Here is a 25,554-nt window from a genome sequence, read left to right as displayed (position 1 = left end):
CCCTGTGATCATGCCTGTGTTAGGTAATCCCTCTTTTGAGGAATCTTCCCCATCATTGACTAACCGGTCAAGCATTGGGGGCCAGGCAGGGTGAAGTAAAAGGAGCAGAGGCAGTGCTCCTGCCAGGGAGATAAGCTTTGTCTCCTTAGTGGCTTATGGTCCCAAGTTCGCTCACTCAGCTTTAGCCTCGGGGTGTTGGGGGCGGGGGGCATTTACAGCTCCTTTAACCAAGCAAGGTGGTTCCCAACATAGGTTCATCAGTTACAACTAATGCACCACTCTGGTAGTGCGGTGTTGGCAGTGGTGGGCTTTGCATGGCTGGGGTGCAGGTCTATCTAAAACATCTCTCTACCTTCTGCTCAACCTAAAACTTCTCTAAAAAAATTTATAAAAGAAACCCAAGTCACAAATATGCCGGGCCTGTTCCAGAAATAGCAAAGAAACTGCTGTGGCTGCTCTCCCGTGGAGGAGAACAGAGAGGCCAGGCCGCCAAATGCTAAGGGAAGAGGTGAGAAACTACGGTTGTTCACGGCCATCTCGGGTCCCCTGATAACTTCTTTTTACAAAAGTGTAAAAGATAGAAAGAGCTGACCGCTATAATGATGACTATGTGAACTGCATTTTGAGGAACACGCTCCATTTTTCTAGAGAAATCCTTTAAAAGTACATTACTGCATCTCCTTCCCTGAGCGACCAGTCACCAGTTTCTAACGCCTGAATACATTTTATAGACATCCCGGACCCTGTGGGGTAAGGTTTTCCCTGTCCCTCGGGCCCCACAGGTCCAGGCACCTTCCATAGTCCGTCCCCGGTCCTTTCACAAAGCCTGTCGCCTGGCCTCCCACCAGACTCCAGAGGCCGGACACGTGCCCGGGTGCCGGGGCCAGACACCACCTGACACCCGCTAGTCCGTGCTCTTCGCTCCTGCGGAGTGGCCCAGCGCATCTGTGCACGTCTTTGCCCCAGAACGCCCGGAATCCTCACACCTGAAAGGGGGTGTCAGCCTCCCTGTGCCAGAGCCTGACACACTGCCAGTTTTATGTCATGTTAATAAACTCCTGGGCCTAAGAAGAATCTACCAGATGAACAGTAAGGGGGAAACTGAATGCATGGATCTTAAATATCGTAGCTGCTCATGAGTTAGTCCGTAGAGCATGTTGTAGATGTTTTGTAAATGTCAGCTTCATGTTTCTGGCCACATGTGTTGTTGACAGTGAAATCCAGTGGCCTCTGCTGCTTGCTGCGAGGAGAGCCGCAGCCCAGGATTTCCAGCTGAAGATGTTGTCGTTTCGAATTTGCTTACTGAACTGAATTGAGGTTTTGCATTATAAATAAACACCGTGGGAGCAGCCCTGGTATCCTGGGCTGGTGGTTTTGTGCAGGATGCTTGGAATACCATGGCCCTTACAAAAACTGCGTGCTCTTCTGGCGTGTTTCCCAGACTGGCTTGAAAAGGGTCAGAAGACAGGCTGAAATTAATGACATATGAACGCTGAATGCCAATGAGAGGCGTCTTCAAAGGAATAATTAGGCAGACTCAATAAGAGAAGATTATGAGAAGAAAGGCTTCCGGCAAATGACACACAGAAAGGAAAAAAAAAAAAAAAGATGTGAAACAAAGTGACTGCAAGAGTTGGAGTTGATTACTATTTCAGGCAGCGATTTTTAAATCGACTTATCTTTAAAATGTTACAAATACAGTGTGTGTGAGAGAGAGAGAGACAGAGAGGGAGAGAGTGCGCGAGCACGCGCGCACTGGAGAACGCCCACTGATCTCAGAGGGGCGGGGCGGGGCGTGACCCCGGGAGCTGTCCCGGTGCACACACCCCTGGCTGGGAACCGGGACCCACATTTTCCTTGTGAAGGCGGGCAGGGTGTTTGCTTTCCAAGTACCAGCAGCAGCAGCAGCAGCAAACCCGTACACGGGGTCCCCCCGGTAGACTGCCATATACTCACGTCCCCGTTTCCTTTCCCTCGTCTGTAAAACGGGGGTTACTCGGCTTTGCTCTAGAAGGTAGGGACAGTGCGTGGCTCACTCGCCGCCACCCAGGTGGGTGTGGTCAGCAGGTGCATTCAAGGGCAGCCCAGGCTGTCACTCACTGCGCGACGCACATTTCGGGGAGGAGCGGGGACACGTGCGCTCAGAGTGCCGCAGACTGCGCAGTGCCGCGCGGTGTCACCCGCAGCTCCCTCCGGGCTGCGCTCCGGTCTTCCCCGCCCCGCGCCGGCAGCCGGGAGGGCGCTGCTCGTCCGCGCCCCGCAAGGCGTCCCGTGTCTTCACAGCGCAATCGCTGTGGCGCGTGACAGCCCTTCACCAGCCCCCGAGCGCTCGGAGTGGGAGCGTTTACCGAGGATTCAAACACCGTGTTCACTTCCGTTCCAGGAGACGCTTTCCCACTTCAAAGCGCAAAGAAGTCGGAGCCCATCCACTACTGAGCAGCCACCTGCACCCACCAGTCACCGCGGCGCCCGCTGTACTGGCACTGGCCACGAGGGGGCAGCGGCGGCGCGGGCCGGGCCGGAGCCGGGCGACGGCTCGGACGTCGCTTGCTCTGGCCTGGCGCGCGGCTCTCGGCGGTCGATTGGCGCGGCTGGGGACGTGGGCGGCCGCGGGCCCCGCCCCCCCGGCGGCAGCTCGGCTCGCAGACGGCGGCGCGCGGAGCGGGAGGAGGGCGCGACCGGCGGGCGGGGCGCAGCGCGCGGCCTCGGGCTCCCTGCGCGGGCCCTCGGCGGCCGGGCGGCTCAGGCCGGGACCATGGCGCTGCGCGCCCGGGCGCTGTACGACTTCCGGTCGGAGAACCCGGGCGAGATCTCGCTGCGGGAGCACGAGGTGCTGAGCCTGTGCAGCGAGCAGGACATCGAGGGCTGGCTCGAGGGCGTCAACAGCCGCGGCGACCGCGGGCTCTTCCCGGCCTCCTACGTGCAGGTGATCCGCGCGCCCGAGCCGGTCCCCGCGCCGGACGGCGGCCCCGGCGCCCCGGCCCGCTACGCCAACGTGCCGCCCGGCGGCCTCGAGCCGCTGCCGGCCGCGCCGCTGGGCGCCTTCCAGCCGCCCCCCGGCGCGGGCCTCCCGTACCCGGGGGGCGCCCTACAGCCGTCACCCCAGCAGCTCTACGGCGGCGGCGGCTACCAGCCCGGCCAGGGCAGCGACGACGACTGGGACGATGAGTGGGACGACACCTCCACGGTGGCGGACGAGCCCGGCGCGCTGGGCAGCGGCGCCTACCCGGACCTGGACGGCTCGTCGTCGGCGGGGGGCGCCGGCCGCTACCGCCTGTCCACGCGCTCCGACCTGTCGCTGGGCTCCCGCGGCGGCCCGGCGCCCGCGCAGCACCAGCCGTCGGGGGCCAAGAGCTCGGCCACCGTGAGCCGCAACCTGAACCGCTTCTCCACCTTCGTCAAGTCGGGCGGGGAGGCCTTCGTGCTGGGCGAGGCCTCAGGCTTCGTCAAGGACGGGGACAAGCTGTGTGTGGTGCTGGGGCCCTACGGTCCCGAGTGGCAGGAGAACCCCTACCCCTTCCAGTGCACCATCGACGACCCCACCAAGCAGACCAAGTTCAAGGGCATGAAGAGCTACATCTCCTACAAGCTGGTGCCCACGCACACGCAGGTGCCGGTGCACCGGCGCTACAAGCACTTCGACTGGCTGTACGCGCGCTTGGCCGAGAAGTTCCCCGTCATCTCGGTGCCCCACCTGCCCGAGAAGCAGGCCACCGGCCGCTTTGAGGAGGACTTCATCTCCAAGCGCAGGAAGGGCCTCATCTGGTGGATGAACCACATGACCAGCCACCCGGTGCTGGCGCAGTGCGACGTCTTCCAGCACTTCCTGACCTGCCCCAGCGGCACCGACGAGAAGGCCTGGAAGCAGGGCAAGAGGAAGGCCGAGAGGGACGAGATGGTGGGCGCCAACTTCTTCCTGACGCTGAGCACGCCGCCCGCCGCCGCGCTGGACCTGCAGGAGGTGGAGAGCCGCATCGACGGCTTCAAGAGCTTCACCAAGAAGATGGACGACAGCGCGCTGCAGCTCAACCACACGGCCACCGAGTTCGCGCGCAAGCAGGTGACGGGCTTCAAGAAGGAGTACCAGAAGGTGGGCCAGTCTCTGCGCGGCCTCAGCCAGGCCTTCGAGCTGGACCAGCAGGCCTTCTCCGCCGGCCTGAACCAGGCCATCGCCTTCACCGGAGACGCCTACGACGCCATTGGCGAGCTCTTCGCGGAGCAGCCCAGGCAGGACCTGGACCCCGTCATGGACCTGTTAGCGCTGTACCAGGGCCACCTGGCCAACTTCCCGGACATCATCCACGTGCAGAAAGGTAAAGCCGGCTTTTGCAGCCGATGGTGCGGAGTGCCTTGGGGGAGTGGGAGGGGGCGGTGGCGGCTTTGGCAGAAATGCTGTTAATCTCTCTCAGACCGGCGCTTTCTATGACATCATGCTGGAGTTTGAGTACTTGGCCTTGCGCCTCTGGGATCTGTAATCTGCGTCTAGGGTACAATTAGAGGGGGCCCAAACCACGTCAGGCGTGTGTTGGGAAGACTGCATTGTCACTTAGTGATGGGTTTCAGGAAGCCTGGGAAGAGTGGGAAGAGTGGCCACCGGCCACTACAGGTGAGTCTGCCCTCGCGCTGCACCCCCTCCGCCCCTGCGTGGGTCGAGAGGAACCCGGACCGGTTCTCCCAGGCGCCAGCTGGGGCAGCCCGAGAACCTCCTGCCCATCCTTCTTGCTTGCAGCCTTTGTAGAATTTCAGGAAGTTTTAAGAAAATCTGTTTAAGTTCAGTCGTTTTGATTTTGCAGTCTGTTAAGGCTGAACTTTAGAAGATTGTGTAGGGAAACGGTGTGGAAAACTACCCAGAAGGTATAGATGCCGAATGTCGGGTCTGAGGGCACTGTTTCCGGTGTCGAGTGAGACGCCAGAAGCTGTCCAGGGTTAGAGCTCGTTTTGCTAGTGATGGCTGGTGCCCCTGACTGCTGTTGAAGCCCTGGAAATCGCAGATGAGCGCTTTACTTCAGGAATCCGAGGGGTGGTTTGCAATTGGATGGGGTGCTGGGAGTGGGAGAGCTGGGGGTGGGGTGGGGGTTGTGGTCCTGCCAGCGCCAGTGTCTGCTCAGTGCTGGGGGGTGGGGAGTAGAGGGAGTCACCGAGTCTGACCCCCCCGCCCCGCCCAGCGTGGAGCAGCCCTGATCCGGGCTTATTCGCACTTGTATTGAACAGAGAGATTCGGCTCTTGCTTCTCGTTCCGTCCCCTGGAGCCACACAAAACTAGACTATATACCTCATCCTCTGTCGGCGCTTTAGCCCTCCGGAGCCGGCGGTCTGGCTTCCTTCCCCTTCCCAGTGGGTGACTCGGCCTGACTCACGCGGAGGGGCGGGGCCTGGGGCACCTGGAGCGGTCTGGTCCCGGCGGCGGAGCCCTGAAGTATCCGCGGCTCGGGTGGCGGCAGGCTGTCATCACCTTCTCGGCGGTTAATGTTTGGGGGAGGCAGTCTGAGGGTGACCCAGCTACCCGAGCAGCCGTCTCTCTGTCGGCTTGCGCCGAACCTGCTCCTGCGTTCCCTATGCCTCCCCCCGCCCCCCCCATAAATTGTTAGGAATCCTTGACGTTTTGGCTGGTACTGGCCGGGCTGACTCTGGGCCTCAAATGCAGGACCTTGCGTTTAAAGTCCATCGTGTTAGGTCCATCCGCACCCGCACCGCACCCCTGCCCGTGGCCTTTTCACGTGCTTAGGTGGACTCAGGCAGCTTGTTGGTAAATAGTGAAAGGGCGGAGCCAGGTGCGGACACCTGCGGCCTGGCCTGGGCACAGGTGACTGGGCGCGCCCGCCCTGGTCTCCCCGTCACTCAGACCGCGCACTCGGGGAGTGCCCTGCTCTGGACGCTGTTTGTGGGACAGGCACGGTGTTTGTTCTAAGGTCTGTTTTGACTTCCCAGCAGTAGTAGTCTTCATGTGAGGTATTAAACCATGTGGTTTATTTAGTTTTTGATCCTAAAACTAGAGTTGTCCCCTGTGGCTTGGGATCCGAGAAACTTCCTTTTTCAGCACCGTTGCATGTCGTTTAGACAACTTCAGGGGCGCGAGACGCAGTCTTTAGGCATCTCAGAAACACGGCCGGTTGGCATCCACGCGGGCTCTCTGTGCGGTGGCCTTGGCGCGCCGTGTACAGGGGGCCGTGTCCCCAGACGACACGTCTCCAGGTCGGGCTGCCATCGGAAGCCGGGGTGAGGCAAGCACAGGGCCAGAGGCCTGTGCCCACAGCCCGTGGTCGTCCAGGGTGCCCAGGGGTGCGACTTTTAGGAATGCAGACGAGACAGATGCCATAAGCCAGGCTAACGCATTTTGAGCTTGTTCTGGATGCTTGAACTTGTGTTTGTACAGAGCAGCTCAGGCAGCACCCCCCCGCAGTCACACTGGAATGAACTTCTGTCCAGTCAGAGCACTTGGAATTCTGTTTACAGGTGGTTCCCGCACCCCGCCCCCCCACACCCATCAGGTCAAAGGAGAGCAACAACAGTAGCAACAAAGATAAAAATCTTCAAGCAGTTTAAACCATCCTGGGCTGTGAACATGTGGTCCAAAGTGTACGTTTCAGTTTAGAGGTGTTTAAGAATGCAGAGTAACTCTTTCAGCGTTAAGTTCTCATTGTTCACAGCGGGAGCGCAGCAGCCTCACCACTGCCTAACCGCGTGTCACCTGCCCCATCGCGTGTCACCTGCCCTCACCGTCCGTCTGTCGGGGCGAGCCAGAGCGCTCTCAGCGCCGAAGCAGTTGAGAAGGGGAGTTACCTGGGCTTTCCCCGTAGCTCCTGGGGGACGGGACAGATGCCCTGGGCCCCTCTGAGCTGTTCTGTTGGCCCCGGGGGGCTGCTTCTTTGTCTTCTAGGCCAGCACTCGTCCGCCCTGCGCTGGCTCTGCGAGCGACATGTGGTTGTTTAAACTTGATTAAAATGAAATAAAATCAAGCGGTTCAGTTCCTCATCACTCCGAGGGTGTCTGCAGTGCTCTGCGGCAGCGCCTCCCCACCGCCGGCCGGCCAGCTCAGCCCTGCCCTAACTTCCGGCCCCACGTGGCTGTGTCCTGGCACCCCCCACCCCTAACCCCGAGGAGAGTCGGGGAAGCAGCCCCCCCCCCCCACCCCCCAGCCCTCTCTCCCGGGGCCTCCGGCTCGCAGCCTGGGAGATGCCTGTGCCACGGGCCGGCCGGGCGCTCTGGGGCCTGTCTTCACGGGCGTTCGGAAAGAGCGGCTCCTGGGACGGACTTGTGGACGGCGGACCTGGGGACCCGAAGGGGGCCCTTCACAGAGGCGGGCTGGTGTTTTCGGACCACACTTCACACGGACGCCGCTGCTCAGACCGGACAGGGGTTCTACCGTGAGTCCTCTCTCTCTGCAGAATTGAAGGGAGCCATATGGTTCCTGCAGCTAAACGAGATTTCTAGAATTGGGATTTTTTTTCCCTCCACGGGTGGAGTCTCAGATAAACAGACCTACTTCGGTCCACGGGGCGGAGTGCAGGAGGAAGGCAGCTTGCTCCAGGCCGCAGGACCGGGGGGTGGGCGTTCCGAGTCCGCTGGGAGTTTACTCCGTGTTGCTCTGACTTGGGAGGAGTTCCTTTAATTCTCTGCTCCCCGACGCCTGCCGGGCCCCGGGCACGTACCTGTGATGGCTCCGTGTGACCCTGCGGTCTCGGTGGTCTCTTCTTGTCATCCCCCGCCGCCCACAGGGTGCCTGTATCACGCTGACGCCGGCGAGTGTGGGGTACAGCGGAGGATGTATGTTTACCGGTTCCCTAGCTCAGCCTGTTGTGCTTCTGGAAGCTGTTTTACCCCAGAGACGGGTGGGCAGCCCTGTGGGAGGGGCCTGTTGGCGAAACACAGTCTGGGGTGGGAGGCAGGGACGCAGAAGGAGATGACACTATGGACGGAGTGCCCTGTGTTCTGTCCTCTTAAATGCAACATCCAGGGGCCACTTCACTGCCCTCTGTCACCGCTCCAGATGGGGCCTCCTGTTCGCAGGACCCCGTGCCAGCAGTGGGCCCGTCGGGCGGCAGGTCGAGTTTCTCCCCCGGGCCGCGCTCACCACGGGACGACCGCTGGCCTCACGTCCCTCCCACATTAATTAAAGATGATAGCCCGAGTCCCCGCAGGGCACGCTGGGTGAGGCTGGGCCGCCGCCGGCCCTTCCCTGCCCAGTGCCCCCTTCTCCTGGGGCCTAAAACAGCCCCGAGAGGGCGGTGCTGGGGACCCAGAGACCAGGCCTGGGGAGCGGGCGGCTTCCAGACTCGCCCTTGGTCTGCACGCTCCAGGCTGGAAGTGGAGCTCGCTCATCCTCTCCGCCTTAGCAGCGCCGCTTCCACCCCCAGCCGGCCGCTAGGGAGACTTCAGGGGCAGCTTCCCCTTCGGCCCGGTCTGAACTTCCCCAGTGAAGACACGGTGACTTGGGGGGCTGCTGAAGTGGAGACGGAGCTCCCAGCTGCAGACACAGGTGCGGGGCAGAGGGTCCCCGGCCAGGCTGGGCCCTGAAGCTCAGGGACACTGCTCACGCCCCGGTCGCTGGTGCTCAGGCTCCCTGGGAATCGTGCGAGAAGACCCCCCGGGCTGCGGCTGACGCCGGAGAGCCCGAGGGGCAGAGGGACCCATCCTGCGCTCCCAGAGACCCGGGCGTCTGGGGAGGGGAAGGGGGTCAGCCTCCTTCCGGTCAGAGCACTGCCCTGGACCTCTGTCCCTTCCTTCGGGCCGAGTAAGAGCCTGCGGCATGGTCTCAGAGTCTTTTAAAATCAGAATTGAGCGCCACGTCAGCAGCTCCACGACACCCTGAGCTCAGTGTCCCCGGTTGGCGCAGTGATGCCCGGGTCCATGTAGAGAGACTATGACACTGTGTGTCACCCGCATGCACAGCACAGACTGGGCCTGCGTCTGTCCGCAGGGGGCGCGGACGGGACCCTGCTCCCCACTGAGGTCTGGCCTTTAGGTCATGGGGGCAAAGGCGCCCTGGGTGCTGCGGGTGGAGGTGGTGTCCGCTGGAGCCCGGCGTGGGCGTCAGCCGGACAAGCTCCCTCCGACCCGGTGACAGGGGTGAGTGACCGGCCACCAGGCTGAGGAGTGAGGCGGGTCTTCCCTCCGGCAAGGGGTGCAGGTCCCTCTGAGTGCCACCTGCTTCCCGGGAGTGGAAGTAGACGCCGCCTGCTGTCGCTGGGCTTGCACTTGCATTCCCCCCCCCCCACCCCGCGTCCGTGTGCGCCGGGCGGTGTACACTGCCTCCTGCCCCTCCCTCGGCCCCCTCGCCTCCTGCTCGGTCCGCCTGTCCCCTTGCGATGGAGCAGTTTTCTGTGTGTTTAGCAGGGAGGGAGACGGTGGGGGGGGCTAGGTACGTTGTTAGGTTTACTCATGAGGTCCTTGATTTTGTGCAGCAGGTGTTTCAGTGCCCAGCGTGGCTCGGGGCCGGGGGAGGACGCTGGGTTGTGTCGGTGGCCACGGGCGGCCACTGCTGTTGGGGGTTTCCGTGCTAACGGGGTGGGGGACAAACAGGAGGGGGTCAGAGGGAGGTTGGAGTGCCGGGTGGGGGAGGAGCGGAAGTGGGAGAGGAGTGGGCGGGACCAGGTTTTCAAAAGGGTGGTCCACGGGCCTGGCTGAGAAGCAGGGGCCTGGAGGGGGGAGGGGTCAGCCAGACAGGGGGCACTTTCCACACCCGGGCGGCGCTGGGATGGGCACGTGCCAGGCACGGGGAGAGCGGTGGGGAGGCCAGGCGGAGGGCCCCGAGAGGACCCGAGTGGGGGTGGTCCCCTGGAAGGTCTGATCTGTGGGACGTGGGGCACTGTCGGGACGTGCTGTCACAGCCCGAGTGCCGTGCCAGTCGGCGCCAGGTTTGAGCCGGGGCTGATGGGACCTCGGCGCACGCCGCCGCCCTGCTGCGTGGGGGGCGGAGTGGGCGGGGACCCGGCAGGAAACCGCTCCGCCCACCCAGGGAGAGACCTGGAGGCGCGGGGTGGGGACCGGGCATATTTTAAAGGTCAGACCAACCGGGTGTTCGTGAGGGATCAGAGGTGGCCAGTGAGAGGAAAGGGAGTCCGGAGGGACTGACAGCAAGAGCGGAGCTTCCGTCCCCTGCGATGCTGGGGCGGGGGAGGGGTTTGCTCGTGGGGCAGGTGGGGTGGGCAAGAGCCTCTCAGCCCGCACTCCGCTCCCCTCCCCTGCCGGAGCCCCGCCCCTCCCTGGTGCTGGCCGGTCGCCGGGAGGGCTGGCTGGTGCCCAGCACCTGTGCGCAGGGCTCTCTGCCTGGTTCCTGCGGGTCGAGCGTTCACGCGCGTCCACTCTGTGCCCGCGGCTGCGTGGGCGCCGTGCGTGCTTCAGGGGCATCCGCTGAGTTCATGAGGTCAGCGAGCAGGGAGCACTTGCTGGTGGATTTTGAAATAGGGGTTTCCTGTGGTTTTTAGAACATTTTTGTTTTTCTGTTGATGTGAGTGTGGGTAACCGGTCAACAGTGCGTGGGGAATAAAAGTCGGATCTGGACGTGCTTGGTGGGTGACATTACTCATTAACATGTGAGTGATTTAAGCATCTCAGGCTTGTGCGTCTCTGAAACGACCTTCCAGAATTCCCTGGGTGGAGGAGAGGGGGTTGGGGATGCTTCCCTTCGTGTGTCAGGGACGCTGGGGTTCCCCCCCCCCCCGTGACTTCACGGTGCCGATTCCAGGTGTTTAAACCTGAGCGGTGCACGTCTACCTCTTCCCGTGCTTTCGGTCTGACTCCTTCACCGGGGCCCCTGTTGCTCAGCAGGAAGCTGAAGACCCAGAGGGCCACGTGCACGTGTCCTGTGGAGGGACGGGGTAAAGTGGTGCGGGCCTGCGCCCCCAGGGGGTGGTGCCGCAGGGGGGCGGGGCAAGTGGGTGCGGAGGGCTCGTGGGGAGCAGGTGCCGGTCGGAGCACCTGGGAAGAGGGCCTGGTAGGAGGCCGGAGAGCCTGTGGGGCGTGGGAGGCTGGGGGTCAGCACCGGCTGTCCTCCGGAGGGTGGTCCTGTTTGGGCCCAGAGGAGCGTGGGCGGACGGGGCGTGGCTGAGGCTGGAAACACTCTGGAACAGGTTTGGTCGGCCCGCAGTAGCCGCCGTGCCGCATGCCAGGGGCTCAGGTCGGCGAGGGGCAGGTGCAGTCCTGGGCATGTGCCCTGTGTGATGCAGGACAGAGGGGGTCATTAACTGGGGCACTGGAAGCCGGCCCAACCGGCCGGGCGAGGGAAGGGCGTTCTGGGCAGAGGAACCCCGTGCGCAGAACCCGGGGCCAGACGCCGGCGGCCTCGCCGAGGCAGCCCCGGAGTGGCCCCAGCGGTGCACGGGGCCCACCGGCCGTCGGGGCCTGCGGCCGGGACGCTGGCGCTGTCTCAGAGAAGCACCCCGAGGTTCGTCCTGCTGCCGGGGAGCAGCTGCAGCAGGCGGTGACGGAGGGGGCATCGTGGGCGACCAGCCGGGGAGAGGGACGGGTCCCGGTGGCAGGAGCACAGGTGGCTCGGTGGGGCGAGGCCCGATGGGGGACACCCCAGACTGAGGAGGACGCCTCGGGGGTTGGGGGGCGCTGAGGGGCCCTGTGCTTGCAGGGCGGGGCGGGGGAGTGACAGGGAGGAGTATGACCTGACCTGCAGAGGGCGGAGGAGCCGCCTGCAGAGACACTGGGAGCAGGGTCCTCGGGCCGCACCCGGTGGGCCGCACCCGCCCGGGCGGCCGGCCGTCGGTTCCCAGTGCTGGAGCTCTCACACCTGTCCGTGATTCTGTGTTTTAATGGTTCTGTGAGCCTCCATCGGCCTCTGCTGTGGAAGCGACAGGTTTCACTGACCGGCCCATGCATGACCTGGCGGTCGGGCACCTAGGCAGCTGGAGGGCCCCTGGCAGCCGCGTGCCGGGTGGGGGGTGCATGGGCTCGGGCCCCACGCAGGAGAGGGTGGTGGCGGAGCACTCGTGGGCGTGGAGTCCGCACCCCATGGGGCTGAGCCCCCGCCAGCACACTCTGGGACCTTGGGCTGCCGGCCTCTCTCGGCCTCAATCTCCTAGAATCTAACGTGGTAGGACCTTTCTGTGGAGCGAATAATTTTAAGCGTTAATTATCAGCTATGGTATTAACCTCCCAGGGCTGGAGCCCAGAAGTCCAAAACGAAGTGCTGGAAGGGCCCCCACGCTTCCCCCGGCGGCTTGGGGGCAGGGGCTCATCCCACGCCTCCTCCGAGTCAGGTGGCTGCAGGCGGTCCCTGCTGCTCCCCGGCAGGCCTGCCTGCCCCAGTCCCCGCCCACACCCTCCAGTCCCCGCCCACACCCTCCAGTCCCCGCCCACACCCTCATGTGTCACTCTTCCTGAGCTGCGGTGGCTTTGTCTTCTCCTTCAGGGGCATCAGTCATCCTGGGTTTAGGGCCCACCCTGAACTGATGACATGGGCAAAGACCCCGTTTCCGACGGGATCCCTTCCGAGAAACACGTCGTTGTCAGGAGGTTCCGTGGTGGTGTGGACCTCACAGGGGCGCAGGGGAGGCCCTGGCCGGTCCCACCCGCTGCCCGGGGCTGTGCGGTGCGGCCAGGTGCTGCCCTGCTGCGGGGTCGCGGGGTCACGCGAGGCCGGTGCACAGCGAGCCCCCTTGCGAGCAGGCCGCGTGCCCTCTGAAACAACGGCAGAGCGTGTGTGCCCCGTAGGGCAGACCGTGCCGGCGCCGGAGCCGCTCACCGCCCGTGTCGGGTGCCGGGGTCGGACGTGGCTGCACAGGCCCCGCCTTTCCACGGCCCACAGGGCAGGAGGGCGGTGGACTCCTCGTGGCACAGACCCGGAGCGAGCCTTCAGCCCCGCTGTGGTCTCGGGGGACGGCTGTCCTGTGCGTGGTCCGGCGTCGGCTGGAACCACGTCAGGCCGAGTGGGATGGCAGGGCCAGCCACGGGCTCCGGTGGGTGTGAGCTGGGGGTCCTCTCCCGCCTGGTGCGGCTGTGGCCTTCTCCTCCCCCCCCAGAGGGTGCAGGCCCGTGGGCACCTGGGGAAGCGGAGGCCTGGGCAGCGAAGCGAAGGGACCTCCAGGTCCCCAACCAATACGGAGAGCCAGGGTCTGCGCCCACCTCTGCCTGGCGCCGGGACCACCGCTCCTCCAGCCGCGGCCGGACACTGAGTTCTGTCCTGCGGGTGGGTGGGGTGGCACTGAGGGCGGGAAACCGCGGAGGGACACGTGAGTCGTGGCAGGAGGAGCAGGCGTGTTCGCAGGGCTCACCCCGCGCTGGGCCCGACGCTTCACGTTTCATACGCAGCAGGTTCACGTAAACCTCCCAGGGGACGTTGAGGCACGCGCTCTCACGACCCCCAGCCCGCAGACCCCCAGCCCGCCGACGGGAGGGGGGCCTCGGAAGTGGGACCGTGGCCCTTTGGGGCACCCTCCCCGTGTGACCTGGCCAGGCGGCGGGCAGGGCTGCGGGCGGCCGAGCACGGGCCCGCAGGCGTCAGAGCGGCCGGCAGGAGGGCGGCTGTGCAAAGGAGCCGGTGAACCCGAGACACCTGGCCGGCCGCCGGAGGCGTCTAGAGTTGCCCGGGAGGTTTTCAGGTTGGGCGTGGATGGCAGTGGTGCAGGGGGCGGGAAGGGTGGGGGGTGGCGGGAAAGGGGCGGGGCTCCGGGTGGCTCCGAAATCCCCTTCTCTGGGCCTCTGACTGCATTTTGTCAGGGGGACACTCCTGGTTTTCCCCAGAACCGGGTGCTGATGGGTGGAGACGGGGCATTGGCAGGTTTCCGTGTTCCGTGGCTCCTGCTTCGTGTCTGTTGGAAGATGGTCTCTTTCTAGGACCTCTGTCTGTCTCTGGCCGGCTGTGTGTGACCGGGTCAGGGAAGGCCAGCGGTGGCCGGCCTGAGGATCCACGCCCATGGGAACCCGCTCCCTGCCAGCCGGAAGAGGCTGGGAAATCCCGGGGCCGGGGTGCTCCTCACTTGACAGCAGCGGATGCAGGGGCCGTCCCCAAAGCTGAGTGGCTGACCGTAAAGCAAGGCGGGGGGCCTGTCGGGGGGCCCGGCGTGGGCGCACTGAGGCAGGCGGGGCAGCCATGCTGGCCGCTGGGCAGTGCCCAACAGCTCACGGAGCGGCTTGTGACCCCGGGGCCATGGCTGCAGTTCTGGAGTGAAAACCCGACACCCTTCGGGGAGAACAGTTGGGAGCCAGAAGTGTGTTCTCAGAAAGGACCCCCCCCCCCGCCCGCCCCGCCCCGCCCCGCCCCGCTGCGTGCTCTCAGAGGCACACACTCAGCCCGGCTGCGGGCTGCGGGCTCCCTGCTTCCTCCCCCGAGGACCCGGGGGTCCCTTCCCGCCCCCCACGGGGGGCCTCATCCGTTGGGCAGCGGCCGGCCGAGTGATGTTAGCTTTGGTCCCCCTTTATCTCCCCAGAAAAAAGAAACTTGGGTTTTACTTTCTGGTGAAGGCAGTTTCCTGAGTCCACGCTTCTCTTTTGCACAAACAGGTTTATTCCCCGGGAAGAAGGCGCCCAAGCGCAGGGTGCCGGCCGCTGGCGAGCAGACCGGGTGCTGCGCGTTGGGCCGGGCCGGCACCGGTGCCCGCGGCTCAGGCCACAGCAGGGCTGCGGCAGCGTGGGCGGTCGTGACCCACAGGCTGGGGCCGTCGCTCGTGCTCTCGGGGTGCAAACCGTCCTGTGGGCTTTGTTTTATTATAGAATCAGTGTGTTTTACAGCTTTTGTTGCGTGTTTGTGATTATCAAGGACAGCCTTTCTACCTCATTTCACCAGGATTTTGTGGGAGTTCCGTCTTTAAGAAAAGAAACGATACGTGCTTTCTCCTCCCGTTCTCGGATGTGAAGTCTTCATCTCTGGGCCTGTGGCCCTAGACACGCACCCGCCTCTTCTGCAGCGAAACCACTGTGTGTACAGCACGGGTGACCATGTCACTGTTTAATGTTCGACACAGGCTGGGCTGCAGGAACCTCCCCAGGCAGTGGGTGGCCCGCCTCGCCAAAGAGGCCTCGGGAAACGGAGGGAGCCCTGCGCCTGCTCCTCGTCCTGGAGCAGGGTGGGCTGCAGGGTGGGCCGCAGGGACGGGCATGTGCTGCGCACGGAAGCCATCGGCGTTGGGGACCGACCGCGCAGGTGAAGACCCCACTCACGCCTGCACCATTGGGCCCTGGGGTGCCTGGGGTGCCTGTGGGTGCGGGACAGCACCGTCTGTCAGGGCCGACTGGGACACGCCCCTCCTCCCCGGAGCGGCTCTCGGACCGGACGGAGCTCCGAGGCCCGAAGCCTTCCGGGCCCCTGTCCCCTCCTGCCCTGCACAGGGCGGCACCAGCGGAGGTGGCTGGCTGGGCTCCGCCTGGGCCTGGAGGCCGCTGTCCGGGGGGCGCTGGATAGAACCGGGGGGGGGCCAGACTCAGCCCGCGGGCCTTTGTGTGTGTCGCCTGTGCCGCCGAGTTTACCGTCTGGATTCTCTCGGTCCCTTTCTGGCTTGGAAGGCGACGTGGCAGTGTCTGGGGGCGGGGGGGCGGGGGGCTGGCGGGGGGCTGGCGGGGCAGAGTCCTCTGTCAACCACTTGGAAGTGGGGGGTGTGCAGGTCTTTGCCTGTTTCTGTAGCGAGTCCACGGTAAGAAAAAATGTGTGTTTCCCTCGCTCCTCAGGCGCTGGCAGCGATTGTGCCTTCTCTGCACCTCCAGGTGCGGTGGGAAGTGCCGCCCCCCCCCCACGTGGCCAGGGGCACACCTGGAAGAAGCGTGGTGCCCGCTCCCCACACGGCCGCCGCTGGGCCAGGCTGGGGCAGCACCGCAGGGCGCCCAGTCTGCGAGGGCCGGACCCGGGAAGTCCAGTGCGGGGCCCGGCGGCCCGTGTCGCTGCGGGAGTTCCCCCTCGCCGGCCTCTCGCTTCTTGGGGGCCGGACCGGACTGAAGGGTCGGCTCTCCCTGCCTTTCTGGTGACGTTTAGAACTCTCAGTGTGCGGACACGCGACACGCAGACACGCGTGCAGAGTCGTCCGGTCGAACCACACGGGCCCTTCACCGCCTTGGGCTCCCACGCCGGTCCCCCCAGCAGCCGCGTGAGCCCCGAGACGGGACCCAGGCTCTTTGGAAACCTGTCTCGCGCCTGCCCCCCACCCAGGGGCCCCCCACCCCCCATGCTCCACAGCGGTGGGCCGGCCGAGCCCCCGAGTAGGACTGGCTTTCGGGGGGCGCTCCCTCCCCTCGGGGCGGCCGTCTGCCCTCCGTGCCTAATTTGCCGCGTGGCGTGTGCCGGGTTGTCCCCTCACCAGAGCGAAGCCCGTGTGTCCCTGACGGGGCCGCTGTCACTGTTTTCCCTGGTGGTTCCTAATCCACCTCACCTCCCCATCGGGGGCGGGCGGGCGGGGGGGGGGCAGGCACAGCCCCTCCCCCACCTCAGTCTGCCCGCCGATGGGGAAGACCGTGACGTGCCCGCTGCTGTTTCGTGTTCTGGCCGGGGGCGCCCTGGTCGTGTCCCTGCAGAGACAAGAAAGAAAGTCAAACACGTTGTGAACATCAGAGGACTCACAGGCGCAGTCAGGGGCGCGGCCGAGGCGAGGTTCTGGGGGCACTGCAAGGCCTGTGCAGAGTTCCTGGGGCACACGAGGCCTCTGGAACGAGGGTCAAACACAAGGCAGGGGCCTGGGGAGGGTGGGGGAGGGCGGGGGAGGCGTGCCCCCCACGGCCGGGCGAGCCCCACCTGTCCTGCTCACCTGCCCCGCTCGGCCCACCCTGCCCTTTGGCCCCGTCGCGCCCCGGTTTCCTCTCTAAATATTTGCCGTGTGTGCTGTGCCGGTGGTTACGCTCTCAGACCGCGTCTCCCCTCTCCCCTGGTTGCCCGGCGACGCGGAGGCCCGCAGGGACGGAGCAGCAGCTTTCCCGGTTTCCTGGGTGTGGAGGGAGGGGCGGCGTCTGTTCCTGAGTCGCGGACGCGCCGGGGGTCGTGCAGGGACGGTGCCCTGCGTGTGCCGGGCTGGTGGGCAGCTGCCGTGTGCCGCGGCCGCCACCTGCCCCGCCCACCCGCACCCCGTCCCCACGCATATGGTCCGGTCCACAGCGGGAACCGCATGGTCGGCGGTCCTGCGGAACGGCCGCCTCCGGGGTCCACCCGCACCCCGTGTCCCGGCGCGGTGCCCACCCTTCCGTGCTCTGTGGGGGCTCCTTTGGGGGCCTGTGGGCGGCGGGGCCTGGACGCTCGTGGGTGCGCATCGCCCTTTGCTGGCAGTGCACGCGGGGCCCTCCGCACGCTTGCAGAGTGCAGTCGGGTCCCTGGCCCGGAACCTCGGGGGCTTTGCGGAGGGCGGCACCTGGTGGTTTACTGAATACCTTCGTACTGGGGGGAAAACCAGGACTCCTCGGCCCCTTCGGCAGGTCCACTTGGAAAGCCTAAAGGTGCTCGATGCCGGGGGTCCATCCCCTCGGGCCTCCCGTCGCCCGCTCGCCGCCGCGCCGGGGGGAGAGCGTGTGAAGGCTTCCGGCGTGCCCCCCCCCTGTAAACTGGCTTCTGCGGAGGCGCGCCGGCTGCTGTGTGTGACGGCGAGCGGTTTCTGAGACCACGGCGAGACCCCACTGGGACTCCCACGGGCCGAAGCCTGGCTGACCCTCGCCCAGCCCCGGCCGGGCTGGGTCCCCGTGCTGGGCCCATCCCCACGGGGAAGGGTGGGCCGGGAGACGGGTCCAGTGTCCCTGCAGAGCAGCACCCACCCAGCCCAGCGACCCCACCCCCCGGCCCCCAGCCGGTGCCGCAGACGGGGGGGGGAGGGGGGAGGCGGTCGCCACGGACTGCCCCACGTGCCCGCGGTGGGCCCGGCACCTCCCTCTGACCTGACCCCCGAGACTTCTCCCCGAGACTTCCCTCCACGCCCTGTTCTCCCCCCTGTTCTCTCTCTCAACCTCCCTACGCCAGTAGTTCCGAGTCTCCTGTGCCCAGTCGTCACTGTGAGAGCTTCTTCCTTTAGTTCCGTCTCACACTTTCCTGGTCTTTTCAGTGTCAATGTTTGTGTAAGAAGCGCAAGACTTTCCGGGTGCCGGGCTTGCCCGTGGGGTGGGTCGGGGGTCCTCCTGAAGCCGTGTCGACGCGTGGCGTGGCTTCTCCATGGAGCGGACCCCACGTCGCAGCTGCGAGGGTCAGCAGGGGGGCGGGGCACTCTCTCCGCCTCCCACCAAAGGTCACGGTCGGGAAATACAGATATGAAACGTTCACGCACACGCGGATGTACGTGTTGTAACGTGTTGTCGGGGGGTGTAAATCCTCAGGTCTTGGGCCGTGTCTGAAACACCTTCTGCCGCCTGTCAGGGCCTTATCTGCCGTGTTTGCTCTGTGGCTGTGCAGGAGATCCGAGGAGACCCTCAGGAGTGGGGCCTCGTGCGCTTCCCCACGGGCTGAGCTGGGCATTTGGAAACAAAGCCCCCAGCTCCCCCTCCCCCTCCCCCAGGGGTCGGGTCCTGTGACCCCGCTCGGGGGTCCAGGCGGGCGTCTCCCTCCCTCACTCCTGTTGCCGGAGGCGGGGGTCTGACTCCCAGGGCTGGCTGTGTTCGGGGGCTGGGGGCTTTGTCGTCACTCGCTCCCAAGAACCCGTGGGCAGCCTGTGCCCCCTGCCCTGGACACCGGCCCCCTTCCCTGTCTTCACAGGGCACGTGCCCTCCCCCTCCCACCTCCCCGCATGCACTTTTTGGTGACACTTCTCGGCAGGTGGCTAGCTGTCCTTCCCAGATCACCACTGGGCACGCTCACAGTCCCTTGCTTCACCTGCACGGCCCCTAAAGAGAGGGCGGCGGTCCGTGCTGCACCGCCCCCCGGGCTCCGGGCGTGCGCCCCCCTCGGACTCCAGGGTCAGAGCCAGCCCTGCTTGCATTGCTCCAGCATAACCTGGGGCGTGACCTGAGGGGGTGTGACCTGCTTCCCCCGGGCTCCGGGGCCCTGTGCGCCAGCTCCTGTGGGAGGCCTTCCGAGGAGGAGGCGGGCGGCAGGCTCCGGGGTGTCTCTCTCACCGGGAAGACTCTCCAGGGGCAGGGAGGGGGTGGGGGCGGGTCCCGGCGGGGAGCACGAGGAACAGAGTCTGCTGTGTCATTTTCCCCACGGACAGACGGCGCAGGCCTGCCGCTGCCCACGCTGCACATGCCAGACCTCCTCTCTGAGGGGCATGGGCAGTGCAGGGCCTCTTGGTTGGTGTGTTGGGGGCAGTTCTTGGCCATTTGTCGTCTGTTACTCGTAGTATTTCTACTGGGAGAGAGGCAGGGCTGTCCCCTGGGCGGGGGCGGATGCGGGGGCGGATGCGGGGGCGGGTTCTAATCAGGGAGACGCCGGCATCGGAGTTTCAAGAAGCTTGACCAGATTCCTTCCGTTCCCGTCCCAGTAAGTAAGCACAGTCACCCCTGAGCCCCGAGGGTCTTTGCAGTCGCCCGGCAGGTGTTGCCCGCGGCCCGGGGGCCCTCGCGGGCGGGGGTGCCCGTGCCGCTGTCTGAAGCCGCTGTTCCCCTGCAGGCGCGCTGACCAAGGTGAAGGAGAGCCGGCGGCACGTGGAGGAGGGCAAGATGGAGGTGCAGAAGGCCGACGGCATCCAGGACCGCTGCAACACCATCTCGTTCGCCACACTGGCCGAGATCCACCACTTCCACCAGATCCGGGTGCGGGACTTCAAGTCCCAGATGCAGCACTTCCTGCAGCAGCAGATAATATTTTTCCAAAAAGTGACGCAGAAGCTGGAGGAAGCCCTCCACAAGTACGATAGTGTGTAGTGGCCGGACCCGGGATGGCGGACCCCTCCAGCTCGAGAATAATTCCCGCAGCAGGACAGAAACTGCTGTCAGGGAGCCGTGGCCAGCGCTCGGTGGCGGCACAAGGCTGGTTTTGTGTTGACTGGAACTGGGCTGAATTCGCAATGACGCAGGGCAGAAACAGTTACCGCGGTTCCGCAGTGGAAACAGTACCACACATTGTAACTAAGTTATACTCTGTATGCCTACACTACCATTGTAACTTTTGGAATAACGATTATACTATTTGCCTTATTGCTTTTTGAAGTATGGGTATTTTAGAGCCTACCTTGTAGACCTCAGAACCCACGGAGGGTCTCCGAGAAGCCGGCCGGGCCACAGCCTGCTCTGGGTGCCTTTCCCCTCGCGCACAGATCGGGATTCCCCAAATTCAGCCTGTCCTCTGTTTACAGACTCCAGCTAGAGCAGCTATGCGACTTCGTGCCTTCTGACGTTTTTTTTTCCTTTCTCCGCCCCTCCCCCCTTCGAGTAACTGCAGCTTTCCTGGTGGGAAGAGTGAGCGGCCAGGGGTGCCTGGGGTCGCAGCCTGCCTGCCGTGACCCCACGCCGCTGTCACTGGGGCAGGCGGGAGGGCGCTGTCACAGGCACGCGGGGTTTGTCCCCTGATCCCACGGTGAGTGCGGCGGAAGGGGCTCTGCACTCCTCGCGGGGTGAGAAGTCCATTGGGGCAGGAGAGGGGGCCCCTCTGTTCCCGAGATGCTGCGGTGATGGGGACTGTTCTGGCCGGAGGACTGGTCCCACCAGCGTCCCGGAAGCGAGGTGGGTGGTCCCCAGGGGCACGCCCACCCGTGTGGGGAGAGCGGAACCCAGCCCGCAGGGACACAGCCCAGGACCCGTGAGGACACCCTCGGTGTCCCTCGTAGGAGGGTTCCCCCCCCTTTTTTTTTCTATTTTTAGCTTGAAGATTTTCTTTTCCTATTCAGTGTGATTTTTTTTTTAAACGGATCTACACTGTTAACCAATTGAGACTCCACTGTGATTCATCGTTTACTCACTCGGACACTTTTCAGGGACGTCTGTGAGATATTCAGTGTTACACAGCGACGCCGCTACTGTCGGCCCGAGGAGGGACCAGCAATACTTGCTACTATTCCAGACGCCGAAAGATGCTGGAGCGACTGCTTGTTTTCAAGGACCGATGAGCCCCCGGGACGTCGAACAGGACAAATCACCTTAAATATATTCTTTTATTGTTATCACAAGGGAAATAGAAATGGCTGGTAAATACCAAAAAGATTCCAAAGCAGCTTCATTTAAAAAGCACAAAGAGATTGCGGCTCGGGGTGCCGAAATCTCAATGTTCCTCGTGGCCGCTGAGCCGGGCGATGGGGTTCTCGTGGTCCCGGGTGTGACGACCGGCTCCTCGGGGTCCCGGCGGCTGCTGTTCCTCCGGGCCGCGGCTGGCGCCGGCTCAGCGGCCCCTGGGCGTCGACCTGCCCACTGGGGATTGAAGAGGTCGGTCGGAAGGGCTGGCGAGCCGCACCCACTCGAGAAGAGGGCGCTCGCTCAAACCACCGCTCGGCGGCACCTTTGTCGACTCTCGGAGGTAGCCTCACGTGGGCTGAGTTTTTCAGGTCCGAGTGTGGTCGTTTTGATCACGACTTTGTCCCTTGGGGAACCTGGAGCCAGATCTGACATCCTGTGGCTTTGAAGTCTCGGCCGCGGATGAGTGTGACCAAACGTGCTGTTGTTCTCTCAAGGGTAACTGTCTCTTACTGATGGCAAAATGCAGCTGGCTAAACAAAACCCACGTGTGCATAAATGTTAATGTTGTGGCGGAAGTTTGGAGATTGTGACTCTGGCATTTAAGTTCAGGTCTGTATGGGACACGTAAGCTTTTCAAATGATTTGAAAATTGGTTTTATTTGCCTCTTTATTTTCATGGTGGTTTGATTTTTTTTTTTTTTTTTTTAGTAAAATCACTAAACGCGTGCTGTGATAGCACGGAAGTTTTCTGGGGTGTCTTGCAGGACTGCGTGCTGGCCAGGGTGGACGCAGCTCGAGTCACAGAGACCACCGAGGACTGGAGGACACGAAGGGCGAGCTCACGCCCCCGCCTCAAGGAGGACTTTGGTTTTCCTGACGACAGCCTGTGACGCTGCCGACTCGAGGGAGGGTTGGATGAATTCCGTGGGGCGGGACACGGGAGGTGTTGGCGTCCCCTGGCACCCGAGTCCTTTTCCTCGCTGGCCTTCTCGGTCCTGTGGGGACATGTCCGCACACAGAGTGCCGTGAGGTCAGCGCGTGGGGGAGAGCCGCCCTCCCGTGTACACTGGTCACTGTGGCCGGTGCGGCACCAGTTTCACGAATAAACTATCACGCCCTTCATGCCACCACTGGTCCTCGTTTCTGTAACCCACCCTTCTGAGCATGGTCACCATGCAGAGGCGTCCGCAGGGGGCTGGGCATGGCCACTCAGGTGAAGGCCAGGTTGCCTCTGCCTCTTCAAGTCCTTGTGGCCCCCCAGCCCCATTTAAGCCAGGGGAGGGGGCGTGCGGGGGAGCGGCACGCTGAGCCCGAGCACCTGGGCCTGCACAGGGGTCTCCGTGGATGCCCCACAGCACGGCCGGGCCTTGGACGCTGGCTCACAGGTCCCCGCTGCCCCCGTCGCCAAGGACCCCAGGGCTGTCTCGGCCGGTGGGGTCGGGCACGGAGAGCCCCCGAGACCGCTGACCGTCACCCTGCGCCCTAGAGCGCCCGGCACCTTCCAGCCCGCCGGCATCGTCCCCCTTCTCATCGGCTAGTCGAAGAAGTGAAGCAGGGTTTTATTTATTTATAGACTAAAAATGTGGAATATTGTTCTATTTCCTTCAAGATGTTATGATTAGTGCAGATCAGCCATGTTTATCTTTTAAAAATAAACCAAGGTTGCTTATTTCTGAGCTTCAGTGGACTGTTATAATTATTTTTCCCCCGGTAGTGAAGAGCGCATTTGCTTCACGAGAAAGACGAACACAGAAAGGTAGCAGAGTGTGTGAGGGCCGGCTCAGACCGGCCTGATCCGAAACACCAAGGACCTGGCGAATCCCACGGGGCCACAGTCCCGTCCAGAGCCAAGCTTGGCCTGGCTGGGGAGTGCACGGAGTCAACTTCTCCCTTTCAGGGGTCTGTTTTTTTTTTTTTGTGGCATCTCCTGACGTGGCCAGACCGTGTTTTGGTCACAGGTCCTCCCAGGTGCCCGGTGGGGACCTGACCCACGCTGCGGCCAGCGGGGCCGGGGAGGGCGGGGTGGGGGGGGGAGCAGCCCCGGGAAGGCGCGCTGGAGGGCGGGGGGGGGAAGGAGGAAGTGGTTGGCAGCCGTCGGCAGCCTAGGGCAGCTGCCACCTCTGGTCTGTGATGAGATGAAAGGTCAGAGGGGCCCGTGTCTGCCGCCCGGCGTCATGCGAGCAAGGTGGCGCGGAGGGTCACACGGGCTCAGGCCCAGGCCACTTCCTGCAGGCGCTGTGAACCCCCTCCCGGGTCCCCGAGGCGGACCGACGGGGGGACCCCATCATTCTCTGGGCCCTGGCGTGACGGTGCAGAGGTCCTCTCTGGAAACCTGCTCTGGCCCTCGTTGCTGTCGGGAAGGGTGAGGGTCACCATGCCCTCACGTTCACCTCCGGCCCCGCCCCGTCTCAGGTCTCAGGCGTGGCGTGTTCCCGTGGTGACGGGGAGGGAGAGAAGGATGAGGGCTCCCACCCGCAGGTCCCCCTCCCACTCCCACGGTGCACACAGGTTTCCGTGGCCACGGGAACTAAAGCCAGACGCATCAGTCCAGTCGGTCAAGGTCAGAGTCGGCCACGACAAGTTCCACCTGGCCGCAGGCAGAAGCGGCAGGGAGTGCCCCGTGGAGGGAGCTCCGGTGGGTCCGAGGCCTGGTGCAGTGGACTTCAGGAAGGCAGAGGGCCGCAGTCCTGCGAGGCTCTGGCGTGGGGCCTGGAGGTCCCCAGCTGAGTCTGCCGTGGCCCCAGGCTCCAAGCTGGGGGCCGTGGGTCTGGGCTGGGCTCGGACCCAGGAACGCACGCAACGTAGGTGGCATTCCCTTGCCGTGGGTCCCGTCAGTTTATCTGGAAATGACCTTAAGTCTGAGGTGGTTTACATTTTCAGTCCCTCCTGGGAGTGGCTCTGGGGCCTGGGTGGCTGCTGAGCTGGCGGACTTCTCTGCAAGCACAAGGGGGAGACTGAGTCCGTGCCCGGGTGAGGGAGGCAGTGCCTTGGAGCCGGGGGTCATGTCTGACCTTCCCCACTCTGAGCGACCCCGGGCTGCTCCCCAACCCCACTCAGCAACCTCAGGTGTGTGACGGGCCTACCTGGGTTCTACTGATTGTCGAGCGCGTCGCGTGAGCCCGTGTGTCCGGCCCTCACCCATTCTGTGGCGCTTCCTCTGTAACCAGCAGGCCATGGCAAAGACCCCAGGGGTAGGGCCTACGCGAAGGGGAGCCCTGCGCCCCACCTCGGCGGCCTTGCACCAGTCTGCAGTGTCGCGGACCCCGGCTCCTGGGGTCCTGGATGAGACGAGACAGATTCACACGGGCCACCGAGGCCCATGGGGGAAAAGCCTCAGAGCCCCTGGCCACTCTCTCAAGAGGAGAGCGCCTGGATCTTGGCCCTGACAGGCTTTGATTGGGTTCAACTTGCACAGGACACAGGGTGTGTATGTAAGCTCATCAGTCATCGTCTGGCAGAAGTGGTTAAACCATAGATAACATTCAAAGAACTCTGAGGGCTTACTCTGAGTCAGGGTCAGATAGCTAAAGGACCATAAAACTTTGGGGAACAAACTCACTTCCTGCTTGGACCCTTATCATCTAAATTGAGGGTACTAGCAAAGCAGGTTTCATAGGATTTTATGCATTCTTTCTTAGGCCTGATCACCCTAGGGAACCTGCCCTTTCCAGCATAGGGCGGCACCACCTCCAGCATTGCTTCAGGCTTAAGGCATTGTTTCAGGCTTAAGTCAGGCAGGGAGAAGTAAGGCAGCCAAGAGATCAGGAGACTTCTTGCAGACAGAATGAGGACTCAGGCTATGTCAATGCTGAGGGGCGAGGGTCCATCACCCCCTTTTTCTGTAGACCCCCAAGCCCTTCCCTGAGGGCCCCTTTGAGACCATGCCTGTCTTAGGTCGTCCCTCTTGAGGAATCTTATCCGTCATTGGCTAACCAGTCATCTGCCCGGGGCCAAGCAGGGTGAGATGAAAGGGGGCAGAGGCGATGCCCCTGCCAGGGAGATAAGCTTTGTCTCCTAAGTGGCTTAGGGTCCCAAGGTCCTTTACTCAGCCTTACCCATGGGGGCCGGGGGCGGGGGATCAGGGGTTTACCGCTCGCTCGTGAAACCAGGCAGGGCGGTTCCCAACCCTCCTGTCTGCCCCAGCCGGGCAGGGCTGGCCCAGGAAGAGCAGGGTCCGCCTCCTGTGGTGGCCGGGCCACTTGGCTGCTGCAAGGGGCAGAGGGGGCAGACGCAGGGAGACGGCGAGGAGGCTGGCAGACGCGGTGCGGCTGCACAAGAGCAGGCCGTGGAGGCCCAGTCGCAGCCCCGCAGCCACGTCATCACTGTCCGCCAGCCAGGGCGTGCGAGTCGGGCGGAGGTCAGGCCCCCCAAGTTGACTCCCAAGGCTCGGCGCACACGCCCGCATTGCAGCAGCAGATGGACCGGGGTTACGGCCGGAGACCAAGGGATTCCATAGTGACGACATGTGCTGGGCGCCACGGCGGCCCTGTGACCCGTGCTCGCCTCTCGAACACAGGTTGAGGGTCCTGGCAGGTCTCCTTCCCTTTTGGGGACCTCCTAACTGCGGGGTCAGGACACCACCACGGGCCCTGGCGAACTGGAGCAGAC

At 63.9% G+C, this 25,554-nt stretch overlaps 1 protein-coding gene across 2 annotated transcripts; it reads left to right on the top strand.

Moving 5' to 3' along the window:
• Nucleotides 1-2,620: 2,620 nt before the first annotated feature.
• Nucleotides 2,621-22,620, top strand: SNX18 (sorting nexin 18). 2 transcript variants are annotated; one of them, XR_006785818.1, is made up of 3 exons: nt 2,621-4,313; nt 19,448-21,555; nt 21,655-22,620. XR_006785818.1 is itself a non-coding variant. In XM_045839905.1 (2 exons), exons 1-2 carry the CDS (start codon nt 2,756-2,758, stop codon nt 19,699-19,701), a joined length of 1,812 nt encoding a protein of 603 aa, XP_045695861.1. In that variant the 5' UTR covers nt 2,621-2,755; the 3' UTR covers nt 19,702-22,620. The 2 variants fall into 2 exon arrangements, 1 of the variants encoding a protein (XP_045695861.1); XM_045839905.1 differs by having other exon boundaries at nt 19,448-22,620.
• The last annotated feature ends 2,934 nt before the right edge of the window (nt 22,621-25,554 follow it).

The sequence above is a fragment of the Phyllostomus hastatus genome, unplaced genomic scaffold (genome assembly GCF_019186645.2).
Source record: "Phyllostomus hastatus isolate PE091 unplaced genomic scaffold, TTU_PhHast_1.1 phas_contig_329, whole genome shotgun sequence".
NCBI classification, from domain to species: domain Eukaryota; kingdom Metazoa; phylum Chordata; class Mammalia; order Chiroptera; family Phyllostomidae; genus Phyllostomus; species Phyllostomus hastatus.
The sequence above is the reverse complement of the archived record's forward strand: the minus strand, read 5'-3'. Positions and strand labels throughout refer to the sequence as shown.